The sequence below is a fragment of the Populus euphratica genome, unplaced genomic scaffold (genome assembly GCF_000495115.2).
Source record: "Populus euphratica unplaced genomic scaffold, PopEup_1.0 scaffold3.1, whole genome shotgun sequence".
In the NCBI taxonomy this organism is placed as follows: Eukaryota; Viridiplantae; Streptophyta; class Magnoliopsida; order Malpighiales; family Salicaceae; genus Populus; species Populus euphratica.
In genome coordinates, this window is record NW_011499847.1 from 1,453,812 (window position 1) to 1,466,416 (window position 12,605).

General features: G+C 34.0%; 2 protein-coding genes across 3 annotated transcripts; both read left to right on the forward strand.

Moving 5' to 3' along the window:
* Window positions 1-1,835: 1,835 nt before the first annotated feature.
* On the forward strand, window positions 1,836-9,404 carry LOC105140452 (tyrosine-protein kinase BTK-like). Of its 2 annotated transcripts, XM_011047298.1 has the most exons (16): window positions 1,839-2,398; window positions 2,687-2,801; window positions 3,373-3,452; window positions 3,578-3,697; window positions 4,127-4,181; window positions 4,621-4,731; window positions 4,849-4,899; window positions 5,947-6,116; window positions 6,191-6,298; window positions 6,404-6,477; window positions 6,596-6,771; window positions 6,983-7,078; window positions 7,280-7,360; window positions 7,452-7,505; window positions 7,627-7,761; window positions 9,040-9,404. In XM_011047298.1, the coding sequence occupies exons 1-16, from the start codon at window positions 2,160-2,162 to the stop codon at window positions 9,109-9,111; spliced, it is 1,737 nt and encodes a 578-aa protein (XP_011045600.1). In that variant the 5' UTR covers window positions 1,839-2,159; the 3' UTR covers window positions 9,112-9,404. The 2 variants fall into 2 exon arrangements, with proteins under 2 accessions (XP_011045608.1, XP_011045600.1); XM_011047306.1 differs by lacking the exons at window positions 7,452-7,505; window positions 7,627-7,761; window positions 9,040-9,404 and having other exon boundaries at window positions 1,836-2,398; window positions 6,983-7,133; window positions 7,264-7,292.
* Window positions 9,117-11,751, forward strand: LOC105140443 (pentatricopeptide (PPR) repeat-containing protein). Its single transcript, XM_011047288.1, has 3 exons — window positions 9,117-9,202; window positions 10,062-10,436; window positions 10,539-11,751. Exons 2-3 carry the CDS (start codon window positions 10,080-10,082, stop codon window positions 11,601-11,603), a joined length of 1,422 nt encoding a protein of 473 aa, XP_011045590.1. The 5' UTR covers window positions 9,117-9,202; window positions 10,062-10,079; the 3' UTR covers window positions 11,604-11,751.
* Window positions 11,752-12,605: the final 854 nt, after the last annotated feature.

Here is a 12,605-nt window from a genome sequence, read left to right on the forward strand (position 1 = left end):
TATTTCTTTATATTATCTGGTTAAAAAGGGTTATTCATATTTATTCTACTCGATCCAAAAATGATCGCTTTCATATGTTGAATTAACTAACATAATATCGCTAGGTTTATAGATTTTATCAAAACATTAACGATTTGTTTTTTCTTTTTTTTTGGTGTTAATCTGGTCAAGTCTAGCTCACTATCAAGTTAAACAGATTTTACCGTTACTCTTACCAGGACACCGGCAGGTCGCTCACAATGCAACAAGGTAAACACAGGTTACGGAAGGGATGTGAAAGGCTCCAGAGCAATGGAACAAAGAGACGCAAACAGTGGTCCATAAATCAACCAAAGAAAGATCGATCATCAGAGAGCTATATGTCTGGCCACGTGATTCTTGTTTGACAAGAATTATTCACGGATAAAGCAGCGGGAATGGTATCCAGGTTGCCAAACATCGAGGAAGTACTGCTGTCTTTTTTTCCTTCTATAATGACGCAGCAACAGATGGGGTCACATAACGGAACGTCCTTTTTGAGATCCCATGTGTTCTTATCACTTCTGTTCATTCTCCACCTTACAAGCCAGCATCAACGGACAAAAAAAAAGCGCTGTTCAGTAACTTTATCCAACTGCTCCAAAACCACACGTCTCCCATGAATCTCATTAATTACTCGTATGATCGCCTTTTGGCTTTCTCCTTGGCCTATGGTCCTCGCGTTTCATGGCAAATTTAAGGGCAGTCATGTTTCTTCATCATTAACAATTAGATTATGATAATCATCAACATACAATTACTCTCAAGCCCTTGAGAGACCTTTGCTCCAAGCATCATCGAGTGGGGCATTCTTTGTTTCGACTTTCGATATATCTTGACTCTTATCTCCTGCATCCTAGACAAACTGAAGTGGGTGCCACGTCATACACAACTTAACGAGGAGTGTATTTGATTAACGACCAGATATGGAGAAACATAGACGAGCATTTAAGGACATTATGGTCTTTCCAGGGAGAGCTCATCAAGAATCAGTGGGAGCCATGGAAGATGCCACTTTTTCCCGGGGAGGAAATGGGGAAGTTTCATGGAGTGGGAGGTGAGACGATGGCGACACGTATTCATAAGGATTAATTAAATAATATTAGAGCATGCTTAGTTTAATATTGATATTTTTTTTACTTAGAAATGTATTAATTTTTTTTAATATTAATATATCAAAATAATTTAAAAATATTTAAAAATTTTAATTTTAAAAAATAATTATTTAAAAAAAAAACACTTCTAAAATAAAAAACAAATAGGTTTTGGTATTGTCGCCGCTAATTTGTGAAGGTGTTTTTGAATTTTTTAATTAAAAATATATTTTTAATAATTTTTTATTTTTTGATATAATTTTATCAAAATCATAAAAAATTAATTTTATATTTTTAAATAAAAATAAATTTAAAAATACTTTAAAAATTAATTTGAACTGTATAATAATAATAGTAGTAGTAGTAATAGTTGTAGTAGTAATCATGAAATTATAAAAGATATAATTAGTTATATTTTGATTTTTTTTTTAAATTATTAATTTAAATATTATAAATTTTAAAATAATTAAAAATTTATATTTATTAACTTTAAAAACCGTAGAATTTTCCGTGCATTAATTGTTAAGAAGACTCTCTTATGGTGATGTCATTTTTTGTTATAAACCCAAAACCTCTAAAGCCAAGATTTAAATCATTTAATAATAATAATAAGAATTAATAGGGTCTTATGTTACGCTTGTAACTAGATGTTCAATTAGCTTACCAAGTCGAGCTCATGGAAAGTAAACACAGCATATAAAACTCTCTCCACTACTATTTTATTCAGGGGAGGATAAAGAACAAACAATTAATCTAAACGAGGCGCACATCGTCTTGATTCCTATGGGTGCGCTCTACGCCTCTAAACAACTTGAGAGAAAGGAAAACCAAAAACCCACATCGCAGCCTGTCTCCTTATCACACCCTATAAATTCATAATATTAACTTAATTAAACCTTAATTCTCTCTTAACCCTCCCCCCAATCTCTTTCTAGACCTGCCTTCTTTCCCTCTGTAACGTAAAAGGAGAAAAAAAAAACAAGAAGAAGACAAATCACAACCTCTCTCTCTTTCTCTCTCTGCATTTGCTTGATTTTTTTTGTTTAAATGGTGGATATGGCGATGGAAGAGGGTGGTAGTAACGAGAGCTGCGGGAGCAGAGTGAACGAGAACACGACGTCGCCTGGTTCGGTATTACAAGGAAGGCAACATCCGCAAAGGATGCAGCAGAAACTTGAGGTTTATAAGGAGATTCTTCGTCGTCTTAAAGAATCTAATCACGAAGAAGCTAATCTACCTGGTTTTGATGATCAACTTTGGACTCACTTCAATCGCCTCCCTGCCAGGTACGTACGCGTATACGTATTCATTTCCGTATCTCTACGTGTGTGTGTGCGCGTGTGTGCGCACATATACACACGCTGTGTGTGTATGTTTCTGTCTTTGGTTGTTTGTGATTTGTTGTTGCGTCTTCGATACGGGAATGAAAAGTTTGAGTACTTTTTCAGAAGCAAAATAAAATTTGAGTTTCTCTCTTTTAATTTGGATAGTTAGTTGTTTTTTTTACTATTTTTTAAAGGATAATTTAGTTTAAGAGGCTGGTTTTATTATTATTATTATTATTTGCGGTGTAGATATGCGTTAGATGTGAATGTGGAGAGAGCAGAAGATGTGTTAATGCATAAGAGATTGCTGCATTTGGCTCATGATCCTGCTAATCGACCGGCAATCGAAGTTCGCCTTGTTCAGGTAACCTCTATTTGCTGCTGATTTGTAGTGCTTTTTTACATTTACCATGCTCGGTTACTTGTGAAGATTTGATTGTGTTTAGAATTTGTGATTGATTAGACTGTGGATTTTAGACTGGAAAAGAGGAATCGTCCGTAAAACAAGTTTTCAACAGGTGCTTACAGGGTTTTAAGAATCCTATTTTGTGGAGAATTTGGAGACGGAAGCTTTGTGTTTTTGTGCTCATCAAATTTGTTTATTTTTTGTTCCACATTGTTGATGTATAAGTAAATGATATTTAACTGTACGTCATAGAGGAGTATACACTGGTTCAGTCACCAGGCACAAAATGAATCTGTTGTAAACATGTTCTTGCATGTTTGCTGCATTACAAACTTTGAGGCTGGTTTTTTATTTGCCCGAGTTCAACAAATGTAGCTGAATTTCCATCGAATGTTGTTTATAAACCTCATTTGCATTTTCTGTATCTTTTTTTTCTCATGGAATCTTTTAAACTTTGTAATTTTTCTAAAATTGATTGAGTGGAAAACTTGCAATTTGTCAAGTGCAGTTAATCGAATCTCCCATGCAGGTTCATCCTACTTCTGATGATAATTCGGCTGATTTTATCCTTCCAGACTCTCCCGGTAAAGAAGCAGCCCAAAGAAAGAGGTATGCTGTTGAGATCATTGTATTTTCTAGAATCCAATTATTCCATGTGTGTTGTGAATTCAACAACTCTAGCCAACTAGTGTCACTAGTATTGCTGACATCTTTTTCTTGGTTTCAATGGTCAGCGTACACCCACCACCAGCCTTTGGTTCATCGCCTAATCTTGAAGCACTTGCACTTGAAGCAAACAAATTTGATGATCAAGATGGTGATAATTCTGTGCATGCTAACTCAAAGTTCTTCAAGTAATTCTCTTACTCAGAGCTGTCATGCCAGAGTGGACTGGATTCCAATAAGGATCTTTTGGGGTTCTTGCCCTTTTATTAAATCACTTTCATCTTTTCTTTCAAAAAACTTTCAACAAAGTTTTTTTACAGCAACCCCTTTCTTCAATTGACAATCTTAGTAAAAAGCAAGATTCAAAAAATTTAATCCTTGACTACTGTAGACTCGCATTCTATTTGATTGTATATGAGATCCGATTTATTTGAAATGGCACTCAATCTAACTGAACTGTTTATTTTGGCACTTCACATGCATCTATTGTGCAGATTTATGTATTTTTTCTATGCATATATACATTCATGCGGATATTTATACATCCATATATTTGCATAATTGACTAGATTTGGATGGTGAAGTTTACAGTATTTTTCTTATTGGCATTGATGCAGGCCCATGCATGAAATTACTTTTTCAAGTGATGACAAGCCAAAACTCCTGAGTCAGGTAAGATAAGCATGCCTGTTGAAGTAAGCCAAGTTCATCTTTAATAATTTCTCAAGCAGTGTTTCAAGTTCATCCTTAGTAATCATCTTTTATTCTGCTGCTTCTTTCAATTTGAATGCTGTTTTGGTATTTAATTTGGAAGGATTGCAAACTAAATCTAGGATTAGTTTGAGCTTTATTCCACCAGCTGGCTGCATGCATTTTGCTGGCCGGTCAGGGTGCATTAGTAACTGGCATTTGTTGTTAGCATGAAGCATGAAGAGAGTCAATGAGGGTGTTTGATGACACGAAAATAAACACTTAGCCATTGATTTAATGTATCTGTATCTGTGGTTTGTTGTGCTTCAAGTTAGTTATTGTAAATAAGCATGCGTCACTGTCTTTCTGATCATAGTGCTACTTAATTTATGAGGTCATTGTTCTTTGTGAAAATTTACAGTTGACTTCCTTACTTGCTCACATTGGGTTAAACATCCAAGAAGCACACGCATTTTCAACACTTGATGGCTACTCCTTGGATGTATTTGTTGTTGATGGTTGGCCATATGAGGTACTTGCCATTTGCACCTTCTGTATTAAAGCCCTTGGTTCTTAGGCTGTCATTAATCAAGAAAATATTTGAAATGCACAACAAACTTGATTGACAGACTCTGTTAATAATCATCAGGAAACAGAGCAGCTCAGAACAGCATTGGAAAAAGAAGTTATCAAGATTGAGGCAATTCCCTAATTTAATTTGTAGTGATGAAAAGTTTCTTCTTTTGGAGTTTGCAGCTTACAAATCTGAGTTTCTTTTTCTTACAATGCGTACTGTTGAACGTTGTTCTAAAAGAATTTTTATGAATTTATTTGTTCTCAAATTGATTATGTTTCCAATAGCTTGATTTTCTTGTTTCTTCTTTAGTGGAGATTTAATATTATTTGATGAGGATCATGCAAACTTTGCATGACTTGCGAGCAGATTATTCTCTTCTAGTCAACAGTCTAGTTGCTAAATTTGTCCTTTAAAATTGAAGTTATAGCTAAATCAGTGGACTGGGCGGGATGCAATAAAATGTATTGTAAATTGCTTACCAATATTTGATGTAATTTCATTCATGCAGGTTCGCATCTTTCTACCATTTGGGTTATTTTATGGGGTTGAAGAGGGGCTGCTGTAAGTAGAAATGAAACTTAATCACAAGATAGTGATAAGATAACTAAAAAGAGTTAAATTCAGGAATTCCCAACTAGCAATGCATTTCATGGACTCTAGTAGCACTGGAAATGGGCAAGGGTAGAGTAGGATTGCATTAGACAGGACCGTGTGTGAATAAAAATTTATCCAGTTGATTAGGTTTTCTGTTTGGAACCTTAATTTTGTTGACTATATGTTTATCTGCATCTTTTTCAACAAGTTTCATCTATTTTTCCCACTAGCTACATCTTAAAATTTAGATGCATGTCTAGTATATGACAGGCACAATGTTGCTCACGATGTTTTGAATGTGGTAAAACTTGTACCTGAAATTTTTCTGCTAGAATAATTCACCATAGGCTGATGGTGGTTACCATATCATAGTTCTCCAGGCTTTGCTTTTGTTTATTCTTTAGTTTCCGATACAGGAAGATAATTGTTATGTCTAATTTATGCCATGATCTCTTCACCATTTCAATTGACTGGAATCTAATGGTGTTTCTTAATGTATTGTGTGGTTTGATCCATTATGTTTTAATTCAACATGCTTTCTCAGTTCACTTTTAATGTGTTGCCTTGCTCTTGCAGGCTTGGTCAAATCACCGTTCTTCATCTCCTACCAGTGATCATGAGAAACCCAAGATCAAATATGATCCTGATCATGTTGCAATACCCAATGATGTGACTGATGTGTGGGAAATTGACCCTAAACATTTGAAGTTTGAGAACAAAGTTGCATCTGGATCATATGGTGATTTGTAAGTTAACTCTCTTTCAGATATAATTTCTGATTGTTGATTCTGTATTCAACTGTTTCATCCTATTGGTTTAGGTACAAAGGTACATACTACAGTCAGGAAGTGGCTATCAAAATCCTCAAGCCTGAGCGAGTAAATTCAGACTTGCAGAAAGAGTTCGCCCAAGAAGTTTACATAATGAGGTTTGACATGATGTCCTTAGCTACAGCATCATCTACTACTCTAGACTGCTGAATTTTCTTGGGTCTGGTTTGTTTCTTGTTTTTACATGTTCTTTTAACTTGCAGGAAAGTTCGACATAAGAATGTCGTACAATTTATTGGTGCATGCACCAAGCTTCCAAGTTTGTGCATTGTAACAGGTAAATGCCCTGAAATTTTAAATGTATTTTATGTTTATTTATTCCTTGTATGAATCCCCCCCCCCTCCCGGAACATTTTGTATCTTCTACTCATTATTTTTCATTTCTTGCTAAATAGAATTTATGTCTGGAGGGAGTGTCTATGACTACCTACACAAGCAGAAGGGTGTTTTTAAGCTTCCAACATTACTTAAAGCAGCAATAGATGTTTCTAAAGGAATGAATTACCTGCACCAAAATAATATAATCCATAGGGATTTGAAGGCCGCAAATCTTCTCATGGATGAAAATGAAGTATGATTCTCCTTTACCATATTTCATTTTCTTATTTAGTGTTCTTACTATTTGATTAGCTTCAATGATATTTTATACAAAGCCTTTTCCTCCCCTTCCACATCTTCTAATTCCATCATGATCATTGAAGCAGATAAATCAAATTCTACCGAAGCTTTGTGCCATATGTTACGTGTATCTATATGAGATTGTTATTTTTTTTTCATTTCAGGTGGTTAAGGTTGCTGATTTTGGTGTTGCCAGAGTGAAAGCTCAGACTGGAGTTATGACAGCAGAAACTGGGACCTACAGATGGATGGCTCCTGAGGTGCACCTTTTAGTCTGGAAGAGTTCCATGCTTACCAATATCCTTCTCATTACCAGTGTGCTAACTATCTTGACTTTAATCTTAGGGTTACGAGTATGGCCATACTCGTTGTATCCTTTATTGTGGTTATCTGGTTATTCTCATGCATCTTCTAATTGGTTCATCTCGCCATTTTCTTACGGCAGTTATTTTGCATTGAAGGTCATTGAACACAAGCCGTATGACCACAAGGCTGACGTATTCAGTTTTGGAATCGTGTTATGGGAGTTGTTAACTGGAAAGGTATTGGTGGTCATCTTGTATCATATCTCGTCTCTTTTCAGAAAGTTTATGATCTCTCAAGTTGATCACTCTTACATATTTGGCTTTGTAGCTTCCATACGAGTACTTAACCCCATTACAAGCAGCTGTTGGAGTAGTTCAAAAGGTAAAATTCCTTTTTCAACGCGCGTGCCCCCCCCACCCCAACACTCACACACACACCATTTCATATGATAATTTCATGATTGTACCAATCTGCATGGTGCTTTCCTTTCATGTGGTTTCAGGGTCTACGGCCAACAATACCCAAGAATACTCAACCAAAGCTTGCCGAGCTGCTTGAAAAAACCTGGAAACAGGATCCAGCTCTAAGGCCTGACTTCTCAGAGATTATAGAAATCCTGCAGCAAATAGCAAAAGAGGTATTCAGCAAAGTTTTAATAGATTTCCTGGTTTGGTTTCTCTTGCAAATGGGTCATCATTTATGTCTGCACATTTTCTTCACAAGTAATAAGTGTTGTTATAGGATTAAGATAATTATAACATTTAAGAAGGGAAGTGAATTAGATATATCACTAATATTGACAAATAATGCAAATTAATTCAAATAAGTATAATAAATATAATAACAAATAATACAATTAAAGTGCTTAAAATAAATTGGTAAGGAAGAGAATTTGCAAACTTGATTTTTAAAGTGGTTCAGCAAGTTGTACTTGAGTATTGTATTATTTTTTCTTGTCCAAGTTCTAAAGTACAATAACTACTTGATGAATCCACACCAAGATTTTAACATCATTTGAAGATATTTTCTTTTCAAAATTTTTCTTGCACTTGAACATATGCCCACTTCAAGAGTTTTTCTTGGTGAAAATACCTTACTAATGCCAAGAGCATTTACCTAACTCAAAGGTTTACAAGAGTGATTTTATGATCACAATTAACTTTCTCAATTGAAAGTTTTAATATCTTTATATCTTACAATATAACACTTAAAGGATTTGAAGGTGTATAAGTGTAATGAGAATAAAATTGAATACCCTTGTGCTAGAATATAAAGGTTTAATAACACTAATTAAAGTATAATCATGGATTGATGATTTTGATGTTTTGCTCTTAAAATAGCTTGCATATTATATAGATTCGGATTCTCTTCTTAATTTTATAATTAGAGAAGCTATTTATATGTTTATAGCAAAAATTAATTGTTTATAGCTTTTACAGCTCCACTGAAGTTGAAACAGTCAACTGCTTTTTGCAGAATTCCTAGATGTTTATCGCTAATAAATAAACGGTTAACCGATTCATGCAGAATTCTAGTTTTATAAGTTTTAACTTAGATGAATTTTTAGAACCATCTATCAAGTTTTTAACCAATCTTTTTAAATATATGCAAAGTAAAGCATGTGAGTTCATTTTAATTGTATTATCAAGATAAAATTTACAGATTTACATAAAGTACTAAAATAAACACTCAATTCTAAGTTGGCTCTTTGATTCTTTTTTTTTTTCCTTGATTGATTTCTTTGTGAATTTTTCATGCATATTGATATGATCTTTGTATAAAATCTATTTAACCATGATTTTAAATCAAACATGTTATTAATTTAATTTTTATTTTATTATTATCTTCAAAATATAGAAAAATATAAATGCATGACTTAGAGATCAACGATAAGACTTGGAAGTTTTCATTGCAGGTTGGGGATGATGGTGAATGCCGCAAGGAGAAATCATCTGGTGGATTTCTATCAGTGCTTAGGAGGAAGTAGTTGAAGGAAGAGTTGCAGTTGTTCATAAACTGATCAATCAACGAGTCGATGGCAAACCAACCGTTTCCAATCCTTCTGAAATACCATTACTGTACAGTTTTTTAATTTTTTTTTCCCTGCCATGCATCATCAAGCTGTTTTTTTTTATTCGTTATTATTTTTGTTAATTTTATTTTAGTCCATGTTTTGAAATTGTCATTCTCATCTTTTTCTTCGAATACTTGATTATTAAGTTCTGAGAGTAATCTCTTTTGCCGCGCTTTTTAAATGAAATATTAATGTCTGCGTGACAATCATGTAATTCTAACCGTTCCTCGATTAAAAAATTTAGAGAAAATAAAAAGAGATAGAAGAGAGGTTTTGATGCGTAAGTTGTAACTAATAATGCTTATAATATAAGAGGGATATAAAATAATCAAAAATTAACTTTTTATAGATATAAGATTAGATTTGTTTTTTCTTCATCTCTTTTATGTTGCAAGCAGTGGGCTCTAGCTTGAGGTCTATGCATGCTCCTTGTCAAAAAAATAAAAATAAATTAAGAGCGTGTAATTCTTTTTTCATAAAAAAATTCTATCATAAAAAAAAAACTGTGATTAATTTGCGTTATTAAATCATTTATATATGTATATTTTTTTAAATCGAAACCCATTATACTTGAATTTGAGACGGTCCATACGAAACATACTAAACTCACCTCCGAACCACAGCTCAAAAGCTACTTTCAATATTTCTAAAGCTTTCTTTCTCTGGAATATTTCTTTTTAGTGCTTTTAATTCTACTTGTATTTGTCTAGTCCTAGAAGAGAAAGATCCAAAGACACCCAATTTTACATGGGCCTTGTGTTTTTAGCCCTTTTAGTAAAATCCAATCCATTACAATTTTTTTAAAATTAAAAATGACTCCATTACAATATTCCTGAATCCTAACCCTTGTCCTGTTTTTGCAGGTTCCACTGCTTGCAACTATGCACGCGCACGTGAGGTATCAACCAAAGATAACAACCTCGCACGTGCCATGGAACCACCACCACCTCAGCCACCGTCAACAACCACTACCTTATCTTTCACTGCCAACATCACCGCCTCTGAATTTATCAACCAAATGGAACAGCTTTAAATGTTTAGCAGCAATTAGCAAACAAGCCCAGCGTTTCTTCTCTGCGGTATTGCCCACCGTTGCCGCAAGAGATACATCAGCTACTAACCGTTTGATCAAGAAATTTGTAGCATCATCCCCGAAATCAATCGCCCTTGATGCACTCTCTCATCTTCTCTCCCCCGACTCCACTCACCACCCTCTGCTGTATCTTCTCACTCTCCCTGTAAGTAATAACCCATCATAAAAAAAGCTCTCCTTTTCTCCTTTTGGCATTAAAAAATCCAAATTTCTTATGCTAAATGTGTTTATGTTCCTATTTTTGCAGCTCTATTTAAAGATAAGTGAAGCATCATGGTTTAGTTGGAATCCTAAGTTAGTTGCACAAGTTGTTGTCTTGCTAGATAAACAAGGCCTAGACAAAGAGTTAAAAGCTTTGATGTCTGAAACAGTTTCAAGATTACAGTTTAAAGAGAGGGAGCTTGTTCTTTTTTATTGCAATTTGATTGGGTTTAACTCAAAACACAATTGGGTTCGTGGGTTTGATGATTCTTATTCTCGTTTGAACCAGTTTGTTAGTGAGTCCAAATCTGTTTATGTAAAAAAGCAGGGTTATAAAGCAATGATTAGCGGGTTATGCGAAATGGGTAGGGCTAGAGAAGCAGAGGATTTGATTGGAGAGATGAGAGAGAGAGGACTGAAGCCTACATTGTTTGAATTTAGGTGTGTTTTATATGGCTATGGAAGATTAGGGTTGTTTAAAGATATGGAGAGGATTCTTGATAAAATGGAAAGTGGAGAGATTGAAGTTGATACAGTCTGTGCTAACATGGTTCTTGCATCCTATGGAGCTCACAATGCACTTCCTGAAATGGGATTGTGGCTGCGAAAGATGAAAACTTTGGGCATTCCATTGTCAATAAGGACCTGCAATTCAGTTCTGAATTCCTGTCCCACGATCATGGCATTGATGAGAAACTTGGATGCTTCTTATCCAGTTTCGATTCAAGAATTGTTGAAGATCTTGAGTGAGGATGAAGCAATGTTAGTCAAAGAATTGATTGAATCATCGGTTTTGAAAGAGGCAGTGGAGTGGGATACTTCAGAGGGGAAGTTGGATTTACATGGAATGCACTTGGGTTCAGCATATGTGATAATGTTGCAGTGGATGGAGGAGACGAGGAATAGATTGAGTGATGGAGAGCATGTAATTCCAGCAGAGATTACAGTTGTTTGTGGATCGGGGAATCATAGCACCGTTAGAGGGGAATCTCCAGTTAAATCTATGATCACAGAGATAATGGCTCAAACAAGGAGTCCAATGAGAATCGATAGGAAGAACATTGGCTGTTTCGTTGCTAAAGGAAATGTTGTCAAGAAGTGGCTATGCTAACATATGAATGAGCAAGGAATCCATCCATTAAGCACAAATTTCTACTGGATTTTTCGTCGTTAGAGATTTCCTTTCTATATTGCTTTTATCCACAACACTTATTTCCATATTGAATTGAAGGCAATTTTTCAAGATATTATACACCGAACTACAGAACCGGGAGGGCTTATGTTCTTTCATTTTTATTTTTTCTATTTAAATACCTATATAGATATTTATTCCACTAACTTGCACGCACTCTCGGATTTTGATCAATCAAATATCTTTATCAGTTTTGTTATTATACTTTTAAGATTTTTTTTTTTCATTTTCATATATCGTTGTGTATTTATATTTTTCTCATATATTTTTTTTTGGATAAAAATACCCTTCAGAGCACCAAAATTTCAAAAAACTAAATAACCCCCCCCCCCAACCCACCAATATATATATATATATAAAGAAACTAGGAAAAAAGTTAAAAACCTAGAAACATAAAAACTTGAAAAGGTTATTTCCATGCCATAGATATGTTTCTATTTATGAGGCTTTATGGAAGTGATTTAAAAAAAAATAGATTTTTTTTTTATTGTGTCCAGTCTTTTTCTAGGTTGTCTAAGGTTTTTATGTTTAGTGGGTTTTTTTACATTTTTTTTGTATTTTTAAGAGTGATTTAAAAAAAAAATTAGATTTTTTTTTTATTGTGTCTAGTCTTGTTCTAGGTTGTCTAAGCTTTTTATGTTTTGTAGGTTTTTTTACATTTTTTTTGTATTTTTAATTTTTTAATTTTCATTTTCAGTTTTAGGCTTTTTCCAAGTTATTTTTTGTTTTGATGGCTATAGGAATTTTTTGGCAAGTAAAAAAAAGACATATATTCATGTAATTACAATTTATGATAACAGCAATGCTCTATTTTCACTTTTAAATATTATTTTAATCTATTTTTGAATAAACCCTTTTAAAATATAATTACTGTTATAATTTCAATCACTATCTCTATTTTTATGGGGAAAAAAAAAACCC

Excerpts from the sequence above, each read along its gene's own strand:
- LOC105140452 (XM_011047298.1), top strand. The coding sequence starts at position 2,160 with ATGGTGGATATGGCGATGGAAGAGGGTGGTAGTAACGAGAGCTGCGGG. Across the intron at positions 2,399-2,686 it reads TTCAATCGCCTCCCTGCCAG|ATATGCGTTAGATGTGAATG; the intron begins GTACGTACGCGT and ends TTTGCGGTGTAG. Across the intron at positions 4,900-5,946 it reads AAGAAGTTATCAAGATTGAG|GCTTGGTCAAATCACCGTTC; the intron begins GCAATTCCCTAA and ends TTGCTCTTGCAG.
- LOC105140443 (XM_011047288.1), top strand. The coding sequence starts at position 10,080 with ATGCACGCGCACGTGAGGTATCAACCAAAGATAACAACCTCGCACGTG. Across the intron at positions 10,437-10,538 it reads TGTATCTTCTCACTCTCCCT|CTCTATTTAAAGATAAGTGA; the intron begins GTAAGTAATAAC and ends CTATTTTTGCAG.